General features: G+C 43.7%; 1 protein-coding gene across 1 annotated transcript in view; it reads left to right on the top strand.

Moving 5' to 3' along the window:
• Positions 1 to 13,498, top strand: part of pitpnm2 (phosphatidylinositol transfer protein, membrane-associated 2) — a 62,390-nt gene extending 48,892 nt beyond the window's left edge. The window contains exons 11-28 of the mRNA XM_084745668.1: positions 619 to 709; positions 2,429 to 2,582; positions 2,692 to 2,881; positions 2,977 to 3,096; positions 3,676 to 3,887; positions 4,294 to 4,469; positions 5,773 to 5,943; positions 6,046 to 6,186; positions 6,364 to 6,525; positions 6,633 to 6,923; positions 8,094 to 8,242; positions 8,811 to 8,927; positions 10,264 to 10,380; positions 10,513 to 10,661; positions 10,764 to 10,913; positions 11,906 to 12,089; positions 12,168 to 12,296; positions 12,484 to 13,498. Of these exons, the coding sequence (XP_084601794.1) occupies positions 619 to 709; positions 2,429 to 2,582; positions 2,692 to 2,881; positions 2,977 to 3,096; positions 3,676 to 3,887; positions 4,294 to 4,469; positions 5,773 to 5,943; positions 6,046 to 6,186; positions 6,364 to 6,525; positions 6,633 to 6,923; positions 8,094 to 8,242; positions 8,811 to 8,927; positions 10,264 to 10,380; positions 10,513 to 10,661; positions 10,764 to 10,913; positions 11,906 to 12,089; positions 12,168 to 12,296; positions 12,484 to 12,852 (3,072 nt within the window). The 3' untranslated portion in view covers positions 12,853 to 13,498. The remainder of the gene's footprint in view (positions 1 to 618; positions 710 to 2,428; positions 2,583 to 2,691; positions 2,882 to 2,976; positions 3,097 to 3,675; positions 3,888 to 4,293; positions 4,470 to 5,772; positions 5,944 to 6,045; positions 6,187 to 6,363; positions 6,526 to 6,632; positions 6,924 to 8,093; positions 8,243 to 8,810; positions 8,928 to 10,263; positions 10,381 to 10,512; positions 10,662 to 10,763; positions 10,914 to 11,905; positions 12,090 to 12,167; positions 12,297 to 12,483) is intronic.
• Positions 13,499 to 14,125: the final 627 nt, after the last annotated feature.

Genomic DNA, 14,125 nt, shown 5'->3' on the forward strand with positions numbered 1-14,125 from the left:
CCCTGACATGCCCAGTCGACTTGAAAGACGTCGTTTACAAAGTGTTTTTAGCTTGAATCTTCACTGTAGATCTTTAGCTTGGAGCCACGTTCACATGCATGTGCGAGTGAATAACTGAATTTTCATTTTTGGGTGAACTATCCCTTTATTATTGAGCTTTAGACGTGCTGGTGGACCAATTTTGTTACCGTTGGACAGAGCCAGGCTCGCCGTTTCCCCTATTTCCAGTCTTTATGCTAAGCTAAGCTAAGCTAACTGGCTGCTGGCAGATATAAGAGAAGAATTTCCAAAATGTCAAACTATTCCTTTAACTCTAGATTTCACTATTTCATAATTTTCTTAAATATTCATAATTTCAGTAGGAGATACAGACTGGGACCCATTAAAGGAACATTTCAATTATTTAGTACTTCACTTCCATAAAGACAGGAGACTGAAAGAGACATGAAAAAAAAAAGAAATGTTCAAAATTGATGAGAGAGAGATACTCTGATTTTTAGTCTCAGGTGTGGATCAGGCTGATATTAGAATCCACATTTTTCCCCTAATCTGCTCGCTCCCTCATCAGCTGTTAATCCTGTTTCCTTCCTGTCTGTCCTCTGTCCCTTTTACCTGCAGGACTGCTCGTCCCAGCAGTGTCTCCAGCCGTCCAAAATCCACGTCCTCCTCCTGGTCCTGCATGGAGGCAACATTCTGGACACTGGCTCCGGTACAGCAGCAACCAGACACTGCAATATTATGATGAAAGTCCCACTTCACACTTAATCAACTCTGATTTCTGACTCCCTGAGACGCTCTAATCAATATTAATTATATATAATAGCAAATAATCAAACACTGTGATGTGAAAGTGGTCACTTGAAGTGATGAACATACAGAGAATTATCATCAGCTCTGCAGCTCATTCAGCTCTGTGGAGCATTTTACAGTCTTCAGACCAAGTCTTTACTGTTTTAGTTCACATCAGTTACTTCCAGTGGTGGAAAGAGTACTGAGTATCTGTACTCAAGTACAAGTGCTGTTACATTACAAAAATATTACTCAGTTATGAGTAAAAGTACTGGTGTTAGAAATATACTTAAGTAAAAGTATACATCAGAAACTACTCTGCTCAGCGGTCACACTCACCTCTCCAAACTAGGGTTACAAAGTTTGTGCTGTTTTTCTTCCCTGATGGTTGTAAACAAAATAAATCAATTAATCATGAATAATTTATAAGATTCAAAAAGCTTGTTTTTTAAAGATTTTCCCCTTTTTTTGGTCTTTTTTTTAATTTATTTTTTTTATCATTTTAAGTTTCTTTATTCATCAATTGAGGTGCTAACAAAAAATGCCACTCAGTTATATTTATTGCAAAAAATGCTCACTTGTTCACAGATCGTACTTAACTGCATAAAAAAAGTCTAAAAAGTAATTTAACTTCTTGAATCTCTCTGCAAATATGAATGTAGTTGAACTACCAGCACACTTCTGCAAAATGTAGTTAAAGGAAGAGTCAGACAGATTTGTCTCTCTACCCCAAATGCATCAGGACTTCAGACACCAGCATTCTGGGTTGGTGAAACGTCCTGAGCACAACAGCAAAATAATGAGAAAAAAATAAGGAAATACAAGCAGAGGGCTGCAGGGTCTCTGCAGATACAGACACCACCTCACACTCATAAATGATGATTGAAGGGTTGTATGTTTGTATGAGTCTATACATTGTTTTATTAGGAAAATGTTGCATATCGTACCTTTATACTACCAGTTTAATTAAGTGTAGCTCGTGTCATTTCCTGCAGCAGGCTGCTGTTTCTTAAAGCTCTAAAAACGACTGTATACGACTTGCAAAGGACAGACCAGCAGGCAGACAAAGTTCAGACTAGCTGATGAACGTAAAGGAAAATTTAGAAGCTAAAGTGACAGATATTTCCCTCAGTAGAAGAACAAAAAACAGCTAAAAGGAGAGTGAATACTGGACTTCTTTTCCACTGTGAATGCTAATGTGAATGTTATGTTCACAGCTTGTTTCCGCTGCATCTGAGTGGCCCAAAAAAGTGTTATGGCAGATTTAAAATCACATTTAGAATCAGAAAATGTTGATCTTGACAGCAGGAAAACATTATTAGAGCTCTAAACTAGAACATTAGTTCCCTAAAGGCCAGTTCTCAACATGTCACAAGAGGGTGCGGCGGCACAATCACCAGCACAAGACACACTTCTGGTAATTTGGTGCCCGGTGCATGAAACTGTTCATTTGAATGAGTCGCACATCTGTCTAGTCAGATATGATAAGAAAGACAGGAAGGACATTTCTGGTGCACAAATTTAGGATTGTTTTATCTAGAATACAAGATAGTAACCCTGTATTTAAAGGTCACAAAAGCCACTAATCTACAGTCCTACAAAACAATATTTAACTCTGTTGTTGTTTGTTTGTCCGCAGGTGAGCAAAACAGCAAGCAGGGAGACGTGAACACGCTGAGCGGGGCGTTTGAGACGGTGATGAGGGTCCACTACCCCGCGGCGCTGGGCCGCATCGCCATCCGGATGGTCCCCTGTCCTGCCGTGTGTGTGGAGGCGTTCTCGCTGGTCTCCAAGTGAGCAAAACTCCCAACAGCATTTAAATAATCTGCTGTGATACGTCACGACCGGCTGTTAAACACAGACACGGACAGATAATAAGACGTCCTCTCTGCCTCTCTGCAGTCTGAGCCCCTACAGCTACGACGAGAGCTGCCTGTCCAGCAGTCAGGACCACATCCCGCTGGCTGCTCTGCCCCTTCTGGCTACCTCTGCACCACAGTACCAAGACGCCGTGGCAACCGTCATCTTACGAGCCAATCAGGTGTACAGCGACTTCATCAAGTCTTTAGAAGGAGCGTCTTTTAGCGGACAGGTCAGTGTGTAACCTGGAGGTGAACATTACAGCCTCAGATTTGCCTCAGCATTTCATGTGAGTGTGTGTGTTTGTGGTTTTGTTTTCTAACGCAGGTGTGTGTCATCGGCGACTGTGTCGGAGGCATCCTGGGCTTTGACGCTCTGTGCAGCAGCTCCGTGACGGTGTCGGAAAGCCAGAACAGCAGCAGACGGGGCAGCGCCATCAGTGTACAGGTACCAGCCTCAACTCTCTGACATCAGACCAGACTAAAGCTGCAAACCATTTTACTCGGAACTTGGAAAAATGCTACATCCGACACAGAGAAGCCTGAAACTTGAGCAAGATCCATCTATCCAGAGTTTGCAGACATGAGCTCACTGTGACATGGCGGCGCAGATAGTAAACAGCATGCAGGACTGCCTTTACTAAATGTGTTGTTAAAGGTGCCGTAACAACTTTCTAGTGGCCATTTTGATTCCAGTTGATCTGTGCTTGATAGAAGTTGCTGCAAATATGCAGTACGAGCCTCCTGTCTAGTTAGTTTTTTAATAGCGGTGTCTGAAGATCACAAGTTGATTATTTTGTTGTCTCAAGAAAACAGAAGGCCAATTACTTGAGATAACTTCGTAGCAAACCAGCTGATAGTTGTCGATATTTCAGTTTGAGCCAAAGTGTTGGACAGACCAACATTTCCATCGGCACAGCGATGCTGCTAGTGTGGCTAAAAACTTCAAACTGTAAAAAATGTGACTGTAATATCTTGTTTCAAGCCTAATGATTCCCCCCATTTTCTCTCCATCTCTGTCTCTCAGGACACGGACCTTCTCTCTCCAGGTATCGTCATAAACAGCGTCTCTCCTTCCTCGCCGTCCCTCGAAGGAAGCCGCCATCTCAGCCGTAGCAACATCGACATCCCTCGCTGCTCGGGGCCCGACGACCCCAAGAGACAACTCCCACGCAAGCGCAGCGACTCCTCCACGTACGAGCTGGACACCATCAAACATCACCAAGCCTTCCTGTCCAGGTGAGACACGGACGATTATTTGTTTTGCACAACATCCCAAAGTTTTTGCAGTTGTACTTTTTATTACTTTTTAATTAGTTTTAGTCTAATTTTTGTCATGAAGAATTTGTCATCAAAGAATATTTTTGTCAGTAGTGGAAAGTACTTTTAATCAAGTACTGTACATAAATATAATTGTGATTTTTGTTACCTCTGCTAACTCTACTCCACTACATTTGTTTGTCACCTTTAGTAAGTTTAGTTCCTTTTCTTAATGAGCATTTTTATGCAGGTGGAGGCTTATTTTTTTGTGTCTCCCTGCACTGTATATTATTTGTCGTCTTTGCCTTTTTTGTGTATAATTTGTTTAAATTGCGCAAAATAAAACTAAACTGAACTGATGTGGATGTTTTGTCTCTGTCATCAGTCTTCACTCCAGCGTTCTCCACGGGGAACCCGGGTCACGACGCTCGAGCAACAGCACCATGCTGGAAGGAGGCTCTCTGGGAAAGTTTGACTTCGAGGTGACCGACTTCTTCCTGTTCGGCTCTCCTCTGGGGCTGGTGCTCGCGCTGAGGAAGACTGTGGTGCCCTCGCTGGATGGTGAGGAAGCTTTCTGTGCGCCGTTTCTTTGCTTGTTTGGTTTTTGCGTCCTCTGATGTTTTTTTTTTTCTTCTTCCTGTGTGAGATACGACACGTCTCCAGCAGCTGGACAGCAGGTGTCAGGGGTCGGAGGTCATGTTTCTGATCTCAAAGGCTGAAAAAGTTTTTGGCCGAAATGACAAATACGTGATTAAAGTCAGAGCCGACACAGGCATGAATCAGAGCGTGTCGCGTGTCCTTCGGGGTTTAAAGGACAGAGGTTATTGTCCTGCAGCTGTTGGGTTAACATCTGGACTAATTACATATGATTTCAGTTGTTCACAGAATGTTTGATGTTTCCCTTTTCATTTCTTGTTTTTCTCAGACATTTATTTTTCTATTTCTTTTTGATTGACTGGGGTTTATGTTGGTCCCCAAATAATCAAAAAACCAGTCACTCTCAACAAAACAATCTGAAGAAAACAAAACAACACAAAAAATTGTTTCAGACTGAAAAGCTTTCGACTGAAGCTACGATTCATTCGTCTGCTTTTCTCATAGTTTTTTCGGCAGCAAAATTCACAGACAAGAGTTATAATATTCCTGTTTTACTGATCTTTTTATGACTTCGTTTTGTAAATTTGTTCGTTTAAGTTGGTCTAATCAGCTTTATTTATATTAGTAATGGATAAAAGATCATTTTTTTACAGCGTGCAAACCTTACAGCCGTGAGACTTTTTCAGTCTCGCTCTCATCAGCGTCGTCTCCAGACGCAGCAGGCAGCTGATTTCAGTGAGAAAACCACTAAAAACTCACCGTACACCACCTGCTCAACAGCAAACTGCAGGCAGGCACAGTTAAGAGACTGGCTGGTGAACGTAGTGGAGCATTTAGCAGCTAAAGAGCCAGATATTTCCCTCAGGAGCTGGTGGAAACCAAAAACGGAGCCAAAACAGAGCTGGATGTGTAAATAAGCATCTGTTTACTGGCAAGTTTTCCGTGTCATCTTTATATATCAGTGTTGTGTTTACAGCTCGGTGCACTACTGCCAAATGGCCAAATGAATTAATGCAGGTGTCAATACTTTTAGCAGAGTGTCTTTAAAGGGTAGTTCCAGTATTTTTAAACCTGTAATTTTTACATATTTTTTGACTAACAGGTGCAAAAAGTTTTGTTTTGGTCAGCAGCCACCCAACAGGCTCCAATGGCTGCCATGTAATCTGTGGGTACAAGTGATCCCTACTAGTTTCATGTATCGTCCCATGGTTGTCTCTTTTTGAATCTCTCTTTAACTCTCGTTGTTGTGTTTCTGTCTCCTGTCCAGTGTCCGCTCTGCGTCCAGCCTGTCAGCAGGTTTATAACCTGTTTCATCCGGCTGACCCGTCGGCCTCTCGTCTCGAGCCTCTCCTGGACAAACGGTTCCACCTGCTGCCTCCCTTCAGCGTCCCTCGCTACCAGCGTTTTCCTCTGGGAGACGGACACTCGGCTCTGTTGGGTGAGTCCACACAGATGCGCTAAACATTTCACTTCTTTTCTGCTGTTCTACGTTTAGATCAGACTGTAGTTTACTCATCTTTCTCTTCTTCTGCCCTCCCAGTTGAGACAGTGCAGAGTAACCCTCAGCTTCTGATGGAGTCCGGTGGTGCGGCGTCCCACCGCTGCCAGGAAAACACCGTCAATGAGACGTCCATCCCCGTGCCCGTCCTCAACTGGCAGACGTCGCAGCTCCACGCAGAGAGTGAGCATCTCTATCAGTCCTGTTGCTCTCTTCTCCTTGTTTATCCCTCTCATGTTTGTTTTTCTCATGCAGTCTTGGACTTAGTTTAAAAGAAAATTCTGGTTTAGTTTTATTTGCATAGTACTTCTTTGAATTACAGAATGTGACTCTAACTCCTCTCTTCTTCTGTGTTTGCAGCTGATTCTCTCCACTCGCATACTTTTGTGGACGGTCAGTACCCGTCCTCCACGTCCCCGGGGGTCCCTCACCTTCGTTTCAACCGCAGGGCCAGCGAGGCCAGCCTGGCCAGCCAGGTGTCGGGCCTGGCCGACTCTTACACCGCCTCCAACGTCGCCACCAGTAAGTCGACCTCTAACCTCCTGTCCTGCGTTCGACCCACGTTTTGTTCTACAAGCTGATGATTTGCATGTTGACGTTCTCGTTTCCACCCTCCAAACATCCCTCAGCACACAAACGCGGCGCCACCAGCACTAAACGGCCCAGTCTGCTGTCCCAGCTGGCCCTGCCCTACAATAGATTTGCCTCTCGGAGTCCGTCCTCGCGGTCGCACCACAAAACCCGTCAGGTGTTCCCCAAACCCAACGGTGTGGAGTCAGAGCAGAGCTCGGACATTAGCTCTGACATGACCTCTGACCTCACCGACGTCACGTCTGACGTCACATCTTACCTCACGTCTGACATCACAGACATCAGCTCGGTGCCCCCGTCGCCACGGGTGCTGAAGAACATAGAGCAAGGTACCCTGGGAGCTGTAGTAAGAGGACATGAGGGAAGGATGCTCGGCTCTGTCCTCATTCCCTTGATCTTCCCTCCTTCCTCTTCTGGCATCTTCCTCTCTGAGACAGTCTTCCTCAGTAGTTTCCAGAAATGACACCAGAGACTCGAAATCCTTCTTTTGGATTCATGAGAACCACCTCCGTGCTTTTCCTCTCAAAAACAAAACAGACAAAACAAGGTTCTCACAGAGTCTCAGCTGTTGTTTTCTTGCGAGTGTTCGTTTCAAACCTCTTTACAGCTCATCTGCTCACAGAGGTGTGGACTTGGACTCGAGTCAGACTCAGACTCAGACTTGACAAAATCAAAAAAGACTCGCAAATTGCTGTGGACTTTTAATAAAAGGCAATTCATTTTCTGTCAATTAAACAGATATTTGGATTTAAACTGGTCTTTCTACAAGTCTAGATGTAAAAAAACACTGAGAAAGTCAAAATTCAGTTTATTAATTGATAAGGTTAAACGGCTAACGTTAGCAGTGCTAGCACCTGCAGCTTCCTCTCCTTGCAGGTTAACGTCCACATGCCTGAGCTGAATGTGATTACACATCGGTCAGGTTGAGTGGTTATGACACAGCCGTCATACGGTTTTATTTTCAGTTTCTAGATCAAAATACTGACAAACCATCCTCAGCTTATGCTTTCTTCCTTGCCGGATTACATAATGTTTTGTGAAAAACGAAAAGTGATTTGTTTAGGACTTGAAATTTGAAATTTTGGACTTGGAACCTCACTTTGGATTTGACACGAGAGTAAAAAAAATCACAACAAGACAAAAAAACGACAACAATAATTAAACACCCACAAAATAAAACAAAGACAACAACATGGAGCACAAAGATCAGGAAATTTCATGAATATGTTATCATCCCAACCTTTGTCTTGGCTGCAAAGACTTGAGACTCACTTGTGACTTGCAAACTATGACTTGTTCCCACCTCTGTCTGTACATTTTTAGTCATAGTTTGGAGTCTAGCGCCTCTTAGTGTGACCATCTTTTAAGCTCCTCCAGTTTTTGAAAACCCTGAACTGTTGTCTGCAGTGGACAACCGAAACAAACACCAACACACTGGATGGACACTGGTTCCTAAACTCACTCTGTGTCTCTTTTTTGTCCCTCCCTCCCTGCTGTAGTTGCCTCTCGGTGGTGGGGCAGTAAGAGGATGGACTACGCCCTGTACTGCCCTGACGCCCTGACCGCGTTTCCCACCGTGGCTCTGCCTCACCTCTTCCACGCGTCCTACTGGGAGTCCACAGACGTCGTCTCCTTCTTACTCAGACAGGTTCATACAGGCTTTTTATTCTTATCAATATGTAGCAGGAGTAGGAAGCTAAACAATGTCCTGCTGTGGACAGGGTCAGCCGCAAAATGTGTTTTAGCCACTTAAATAATCAATATCAGTTTAAGTGTACGCTATGTTTAGAATATTTTCGCTGCTTTACCTCGCCATCATACTGCCCTTTACGACGGGAAACTCTCATTAAATGTAAAGGACAAAGTCATAAACCTTGTCCAGTGAAATGAAGCCAAAGCTAACATGATTCTGCAGCAATTTATCATCAGTTTTAATGGTTTTGTTTAAAAATGCAGATTTATTTTCATTGCTGCGGTGACCAGGAAGACGGATTCCAAGAGAGCAAGCAGAGAAGTGTCTACTTTAATAGTAAAATAAAACCAAAACTTAAATTACTCTGCAGTGGCAGACTGTTGGCTTTGGCTGAACTGTGGAGTGCTGAGGCAGGCAGCAGCTGTCCAGTATGATTTTAAAACTGAAATCTACAGCAGCCATTTTCTGCCTGAGTATAAAACAGGTTCTGAGCTGTTAATTTAACTGTAATTATCATCTGCAGGTGATGAGACATGAGAACTCCAGTATTTTGGAGCTGGATGGTAAAGAAGTGTCTGAATTCACTCCGTCCAAACCTCGGGAGAAGTGGCTCCGCAAGAGGACTCATGTTAAAATCAGGGTAAGATCTTTTTCTAAGTGCATTTCCTACAGAAACTCAGTCGTAGCGTCTCCAGTTTTCTTCTCCAGTTGCACACAGCCAGTGGTGAATACTTCAGTACTGTGCTTGAGTAACATTTAATAATAATTTGATAGAGAGACGTGGACACAGAGCTTGAACGAGAGGTCTGGGAGAACATGGTCAACAACGTGGCTTGGTCGGTACAGATTTCAGTGGACTCCAGTCAGACTTGGCATGTTTTCGCCTTCTTGGAGGCAAATCTGCTCTACCAGCTTGACTCACAGAGGCACAGTTTGAGTCAGCTCTTACAGGCTTCCTTAAAGGGATAGTTCACCCAAAAATGAAAAGTCAGTCATTATCTCCTCACCCTCAAGCTGATTGAAGGTCGGGTTTATTTTGTTAGTGATTATCATTTAAGTACTATTTTCTAGAAAGCTGTAATTCACTGTAAATCATGTGGTGTGTTGTGTCGGGGGGGTTGTCTGGGTTTGTGTTTGCTGTTACCTGTAGACCACCATGTGAGAAGTATGTTTGGTCCTGTAACGGTGCAGGATGTTTGAGAAAAAGTAAAAAAAAAAAAGCAGCAACAATAATCTAATAGTAATATAGCAGCCGCAGAAGCCTCTTGTCTGCAGAACGAGTAATACTTTTTGATAGATTATGATGGTAATGCAGGACTTTAACTTAATGGAGCATTTTAACATTGTTGTTTTTGGTGCTTTTACTTAATCAGATGATCTCAGTTCTTCTTCCACTGATGCATAAACCCCCAAAAAACTCCCAGCAGGATGATAGGGCAGTCCTAATGTTGCCTGAGAGGTGAAACTCAGGGCAAAACAAGTCAGAAAATCATTCATTCCTAAAGATTTAATTGCTGAGATAATTTACATTTTAAACAACTTAAAGCTTGTCTCATTTAAATTTTGGCATCAGTACAGTAAGGAGACTCTCAGTGGAGAGATTTTAGAAAATGTGAAACTCACTTAGACCTGCAATGATCAATTGATTATTAACAGATTATTGAATTTTTATTTTCAAGGAAATAAAAGTGCAAAATTCTTTTATTCCAGCTTCTTAAATGTGATTATTTTCCGGTTTCTTTACTCCTCTCTCCTCTCTTATAGACAAAACGACAGTCTGGGACGTCATTTTGTGCCCTGATCGAAATTTTTTACAAACATTTTACAAACCAAACAATAAATCGATTAATCAAGAAAATAATCAACAAATTAATCAACAGTGAAAATAATTATTATTTGCAGCCCCAAACACAAATACAAAGACAACACAGACGAGGACGGTATTCTGATTTCCTGTTTTGTCTTCCGTGTGTCAGAACGTGACGGCGAACCACCGTGTGAACGACGCCGTGTTCACGGAGGACGGAGCCCAGATGGTGATGGGACGTTTCATGTACGGCCCTCTGGACATGGTCACCCTCACTGGAGAAAAGGTAATGACGCCGTCCAGCTGTGACGGACCAGAAAATAGAATAGAGGAGTTATGTAACCGTGTCATCGTCTGTGTCACTGAGGTCGCACAGTGTCTTCGTGTTGAAAAGATCTCTGTGTGTTATTTCCTGCAGATTGACATCCACATCATGACCCAGCCTCCCTCTGGAGAGTGGGTGTACTTTGACACAGAGCTCACCAACAGCAGCGGACGTGTCTCTTATGTAATCCCTGAGAGCAGGAGGCTGGGGATCGGGGTGTATCCTGTCAAAATGGTGGTCAGGTACGCTGAATCATTGTTCATGTAATAAAATGTTTATTTTACTTGTACATATCCTTCAGTTACAGTGACTTCTCTCTTTCGTCTCTGCTGTTTGTCTCACAGGGGTGATCACACGTTTGCAGACAGCTATCTCACCATTGTACCACGAGGAACAGAGTTTGTTGTGTTCAGTATTGACGGGTCTTTTGCTGCCAGCGTGTCTATAATGGGCAGCGACCCAAAGGTTCGAGCTGGAGCTGTGGATGTGGTGAGGTAAGATCACACCCGCAGCTCTCTGAAGGTTTATTCTGCTCTAATACAGACTGTGAGTGGTTGCACTGTTAGATTTGGCAGAAAGGATCTTTCAAAGAATCGAAGCAGCGAGAAAAATTCTGCAGGAAGAACTAATCCCACACAGGGTTTGTGTCCGTGTAGCATTTTTCTGTGACAGAAAGTACAGATAGGATGCTGGGATGAAGAGCTTCTGCAGTGAGAGAAAGAAATGTTGCATGTCAGTTTTGTTTCTACGACAACAATGTCTAGCTAGTAGCTTAACACGCACACCAAGTGCGAACAAAACAGGTGGAAATATCACCAACTGTGCATCGCTCAAAGTGACCAGTGTCCTATAAGGAACGCTTCTAGTTGACAAAATGTGGTAAAGTGCCTTGTAATGTGCCGTTCAAGCGGACCAAACACAACAAAATGCTTTCTGGGTGCTCTTCTAGTGGACAAAATGTGGTAAAGTCCCCACTAAAGTGCCCTTGTAGTGGGCAAAATGTGGTAAATTGCCCTTTAAAGTGCCCTTCTAGTGGACAAAATGTGGTAAAGTGCCGTTCAAAGTGCCCTTCCAGTAGACAAAGTGTGGTAAGGTTGGGGAGCGCGGTCTTCCAACAATATGCTGGGCAGAGAATAAAATTCTGTCTTTGTCCAGCCAGTGTCTCCTTGACAGAAATGAGCTTAATTTAAGATCAATTTGACCATTTTCTCTCTAATTTAAATTTGGCTCCTGAGAAACAGCCTTTGTCTCGTCGAAGCTCGAGACTAATTTGAGCCTTTCTTTTTTTTTTTTTCTGGTCTCACTGCACTGATTTTAAATTTGTCTTAAAATAATCATCTCTTGAGATAACAGTGAGATACAGAAGAAAACCCAGTTGTCTTAAATGAGATCTTAAATTTGGTCTTGTTGCTCCAAACTGTCATCAAGAGGAAGGGTTAGGAGAAACTAACCCTGTGCTCCATTTATTCGATTATTTTTCTTGCAGATTCTGGCAGGATTTGGGCTACTTGATCGTGTATGTAACAGGTCGTCCTGACATGCAGAAGCAGCGCGTGGTGGCCTGGCTCTCGCAGCATAACTTCCCTCACGGCATCGTCTCCTTCTGCGACGGGCTGGTTCACGACCCGCTCCGACACAAGGCCAACTTCCTGAAATCCCTCATTAATGATGTAAGGAAGGCCACAGCGAGTTTGAGGCAGTTTTATTTAAAAAAAAATCGCTGACCTCCATCCTTTTTTTTTTTTAAGGCCCACATGAGGATCTTTGCAGCCTACGGCTCCACCAAGGACATCTCTGTGTACTCATCCATCAGCCTGCCTCCGTCACACATCTACATCGTGGGACGGCCCACGAAGAAAATGCAGCACCAGTGTCAGGTATGGAAGAAATCCTGCAAATTGTCTCCTCTTCATGCAGCCTGCCCTGCACTTCCTGTTCGCCACCCACGTGCCCCCAGACAAACCTGGCAGAGATCTGCACTCTGCTGAGTGCACTGTATTAGTTTTATAAACCTTTTTTATATTCAAATCTGAAAAGTAACTACAAACTTTATGTCTCTTCCAGTTCATCCCGGACGGCTACGCGTCCCACCTGTCCCAGCTGGAGTACAACCAGAGGTCTCGTCCCGCCAAGTCCGCCAGCAACCGCATGGTCCTCCGCAAGGGCAGCTTCGGGCTGGGCGCCGCGGGAGGAGACTTCCTCCGCAAACGCAACCACATCTTTCGCACCATCTCCTCCCAGCAGCCCGGGGGGGCGGGGTCGTCCTCTCCCAACCAGCCGGGCCGGACTGAGCGCACGCTGAGCCAGTGCGAGATGGAGCGGGAGCGAGCGGCCGGACCGGCGACCCAGAGGAGCATGAGCATCGCTGCGGGGTGCTGGGGCCGCAGCGGGAGCACCAAGGAGGGCAGCGGAGGGTTACTGGGCCCCAAATAAGGTTCAACATGGAGGTGTTAGAGGACCCGGCCTGAACCATTATGATCTCTGGACGGGACGGGTGGACGAGGAGGAGGAGGAGGAGGAGGGTTTGTATTTTAGAAGTTAAAGGGAAGGATGGAGGCAGATCTGTCCAGGAGGAGTGGACCAATCAGGCCAAGAGGGATCCAGCGAACAAAAGACAATTCTGTAGCATGACTCTTTTACAGTAATACTTTTATAAAATACATCTTTAACTATTTAAAAAAATATATCACAAGGAAGGATTAAATGAAATATTGTAAGCCTTAAACTAATCTCGTATAACGGGACGAACTCCCCCACCTCCCCTTTCCAAACACACACACACAAACACAAACACACACACACACACACACACAGAGACAACACAGTGTCCTAGCATCCACACTCATGAGCTCAGGACAAAGTTCATCTTCAAACAGTCCAGCACGGGTCTGAGGCCAAGCTGATTGGCAGCCATGTCAGAGAGCCAATGACTTTCACTTCTGTTCGTGTCTCACTGTCAGCTGAGCGAAGACATCTTCAAACATCCAGCAGTGACGGTCAATAAGACAAAGGAAGGAGAGAAAACAGAGAATGAAGGGTCAGTTCATCCAAATTACAGAAAAACACTTTCCTCTCCTGGTATTTTACCACGCATATAGTTTGGGTTTATTTGACGAGGATTAGTGCCCCTACCTCAGTACAGTTGAGGAGAATTAGATTGTCAGTAAAACTACTTTCTACTGTCCTTTAAACAAGTGTTTAACATGGACCCTAATAATCAGAAAACCACCCAATCAGGATAAAAAATCCTAATTTATCCTCCTCAATCAGAAGAGACTGGGGATGTAATGATACCAAAAATTCAAGGTACAGTTACGCCACAATAAAACGTAAAAAAAATCATATTTGTTGTGCTATTAAAAAACAAAGAAAAATTAAATCTTTTTGTTCATATAAAAGTTGTTTTTCCTTGCAACTTAACTTAAAGTACTTCTGCTTTCCTTCTTCAATAAAATAAAATCAAAGTTACCAAATTGTCTTCAGCAATGACTGCTTGAATTTTGTACAGTTGCAACAAACAAAACAATGCGGCCGTCAGTAGCAGTCATTTAATGAAACAGAACGGAAATAATAAAATTAAAGAATTTCTTGACAGTATTAATACCATATTCACAGTCGAGAATGGCGTTGAGACTTTTTTGTATTGTGATATTACTGTATTTGATAAATTGTTAAAGAGTGGTCTGATCCGGCCCGATCAGAGGGA

The sequence above is a fragment of the Lutjanus erythropterus genome, chromosome 20 (assembly GCF_056507025.1).
Source record: "Lutjanus erythropterus isolate fLutEry1 chromosome 20, fLutEry1.hap2, whole genome shotgun sequence".
Taxonomy (NCBI): Eukaryota; Metazoa; Chordata; class Actinopteri; order Lutjaniformes; family Lutjanidae; genus Lutjanus; species Lutjanus erythropterus.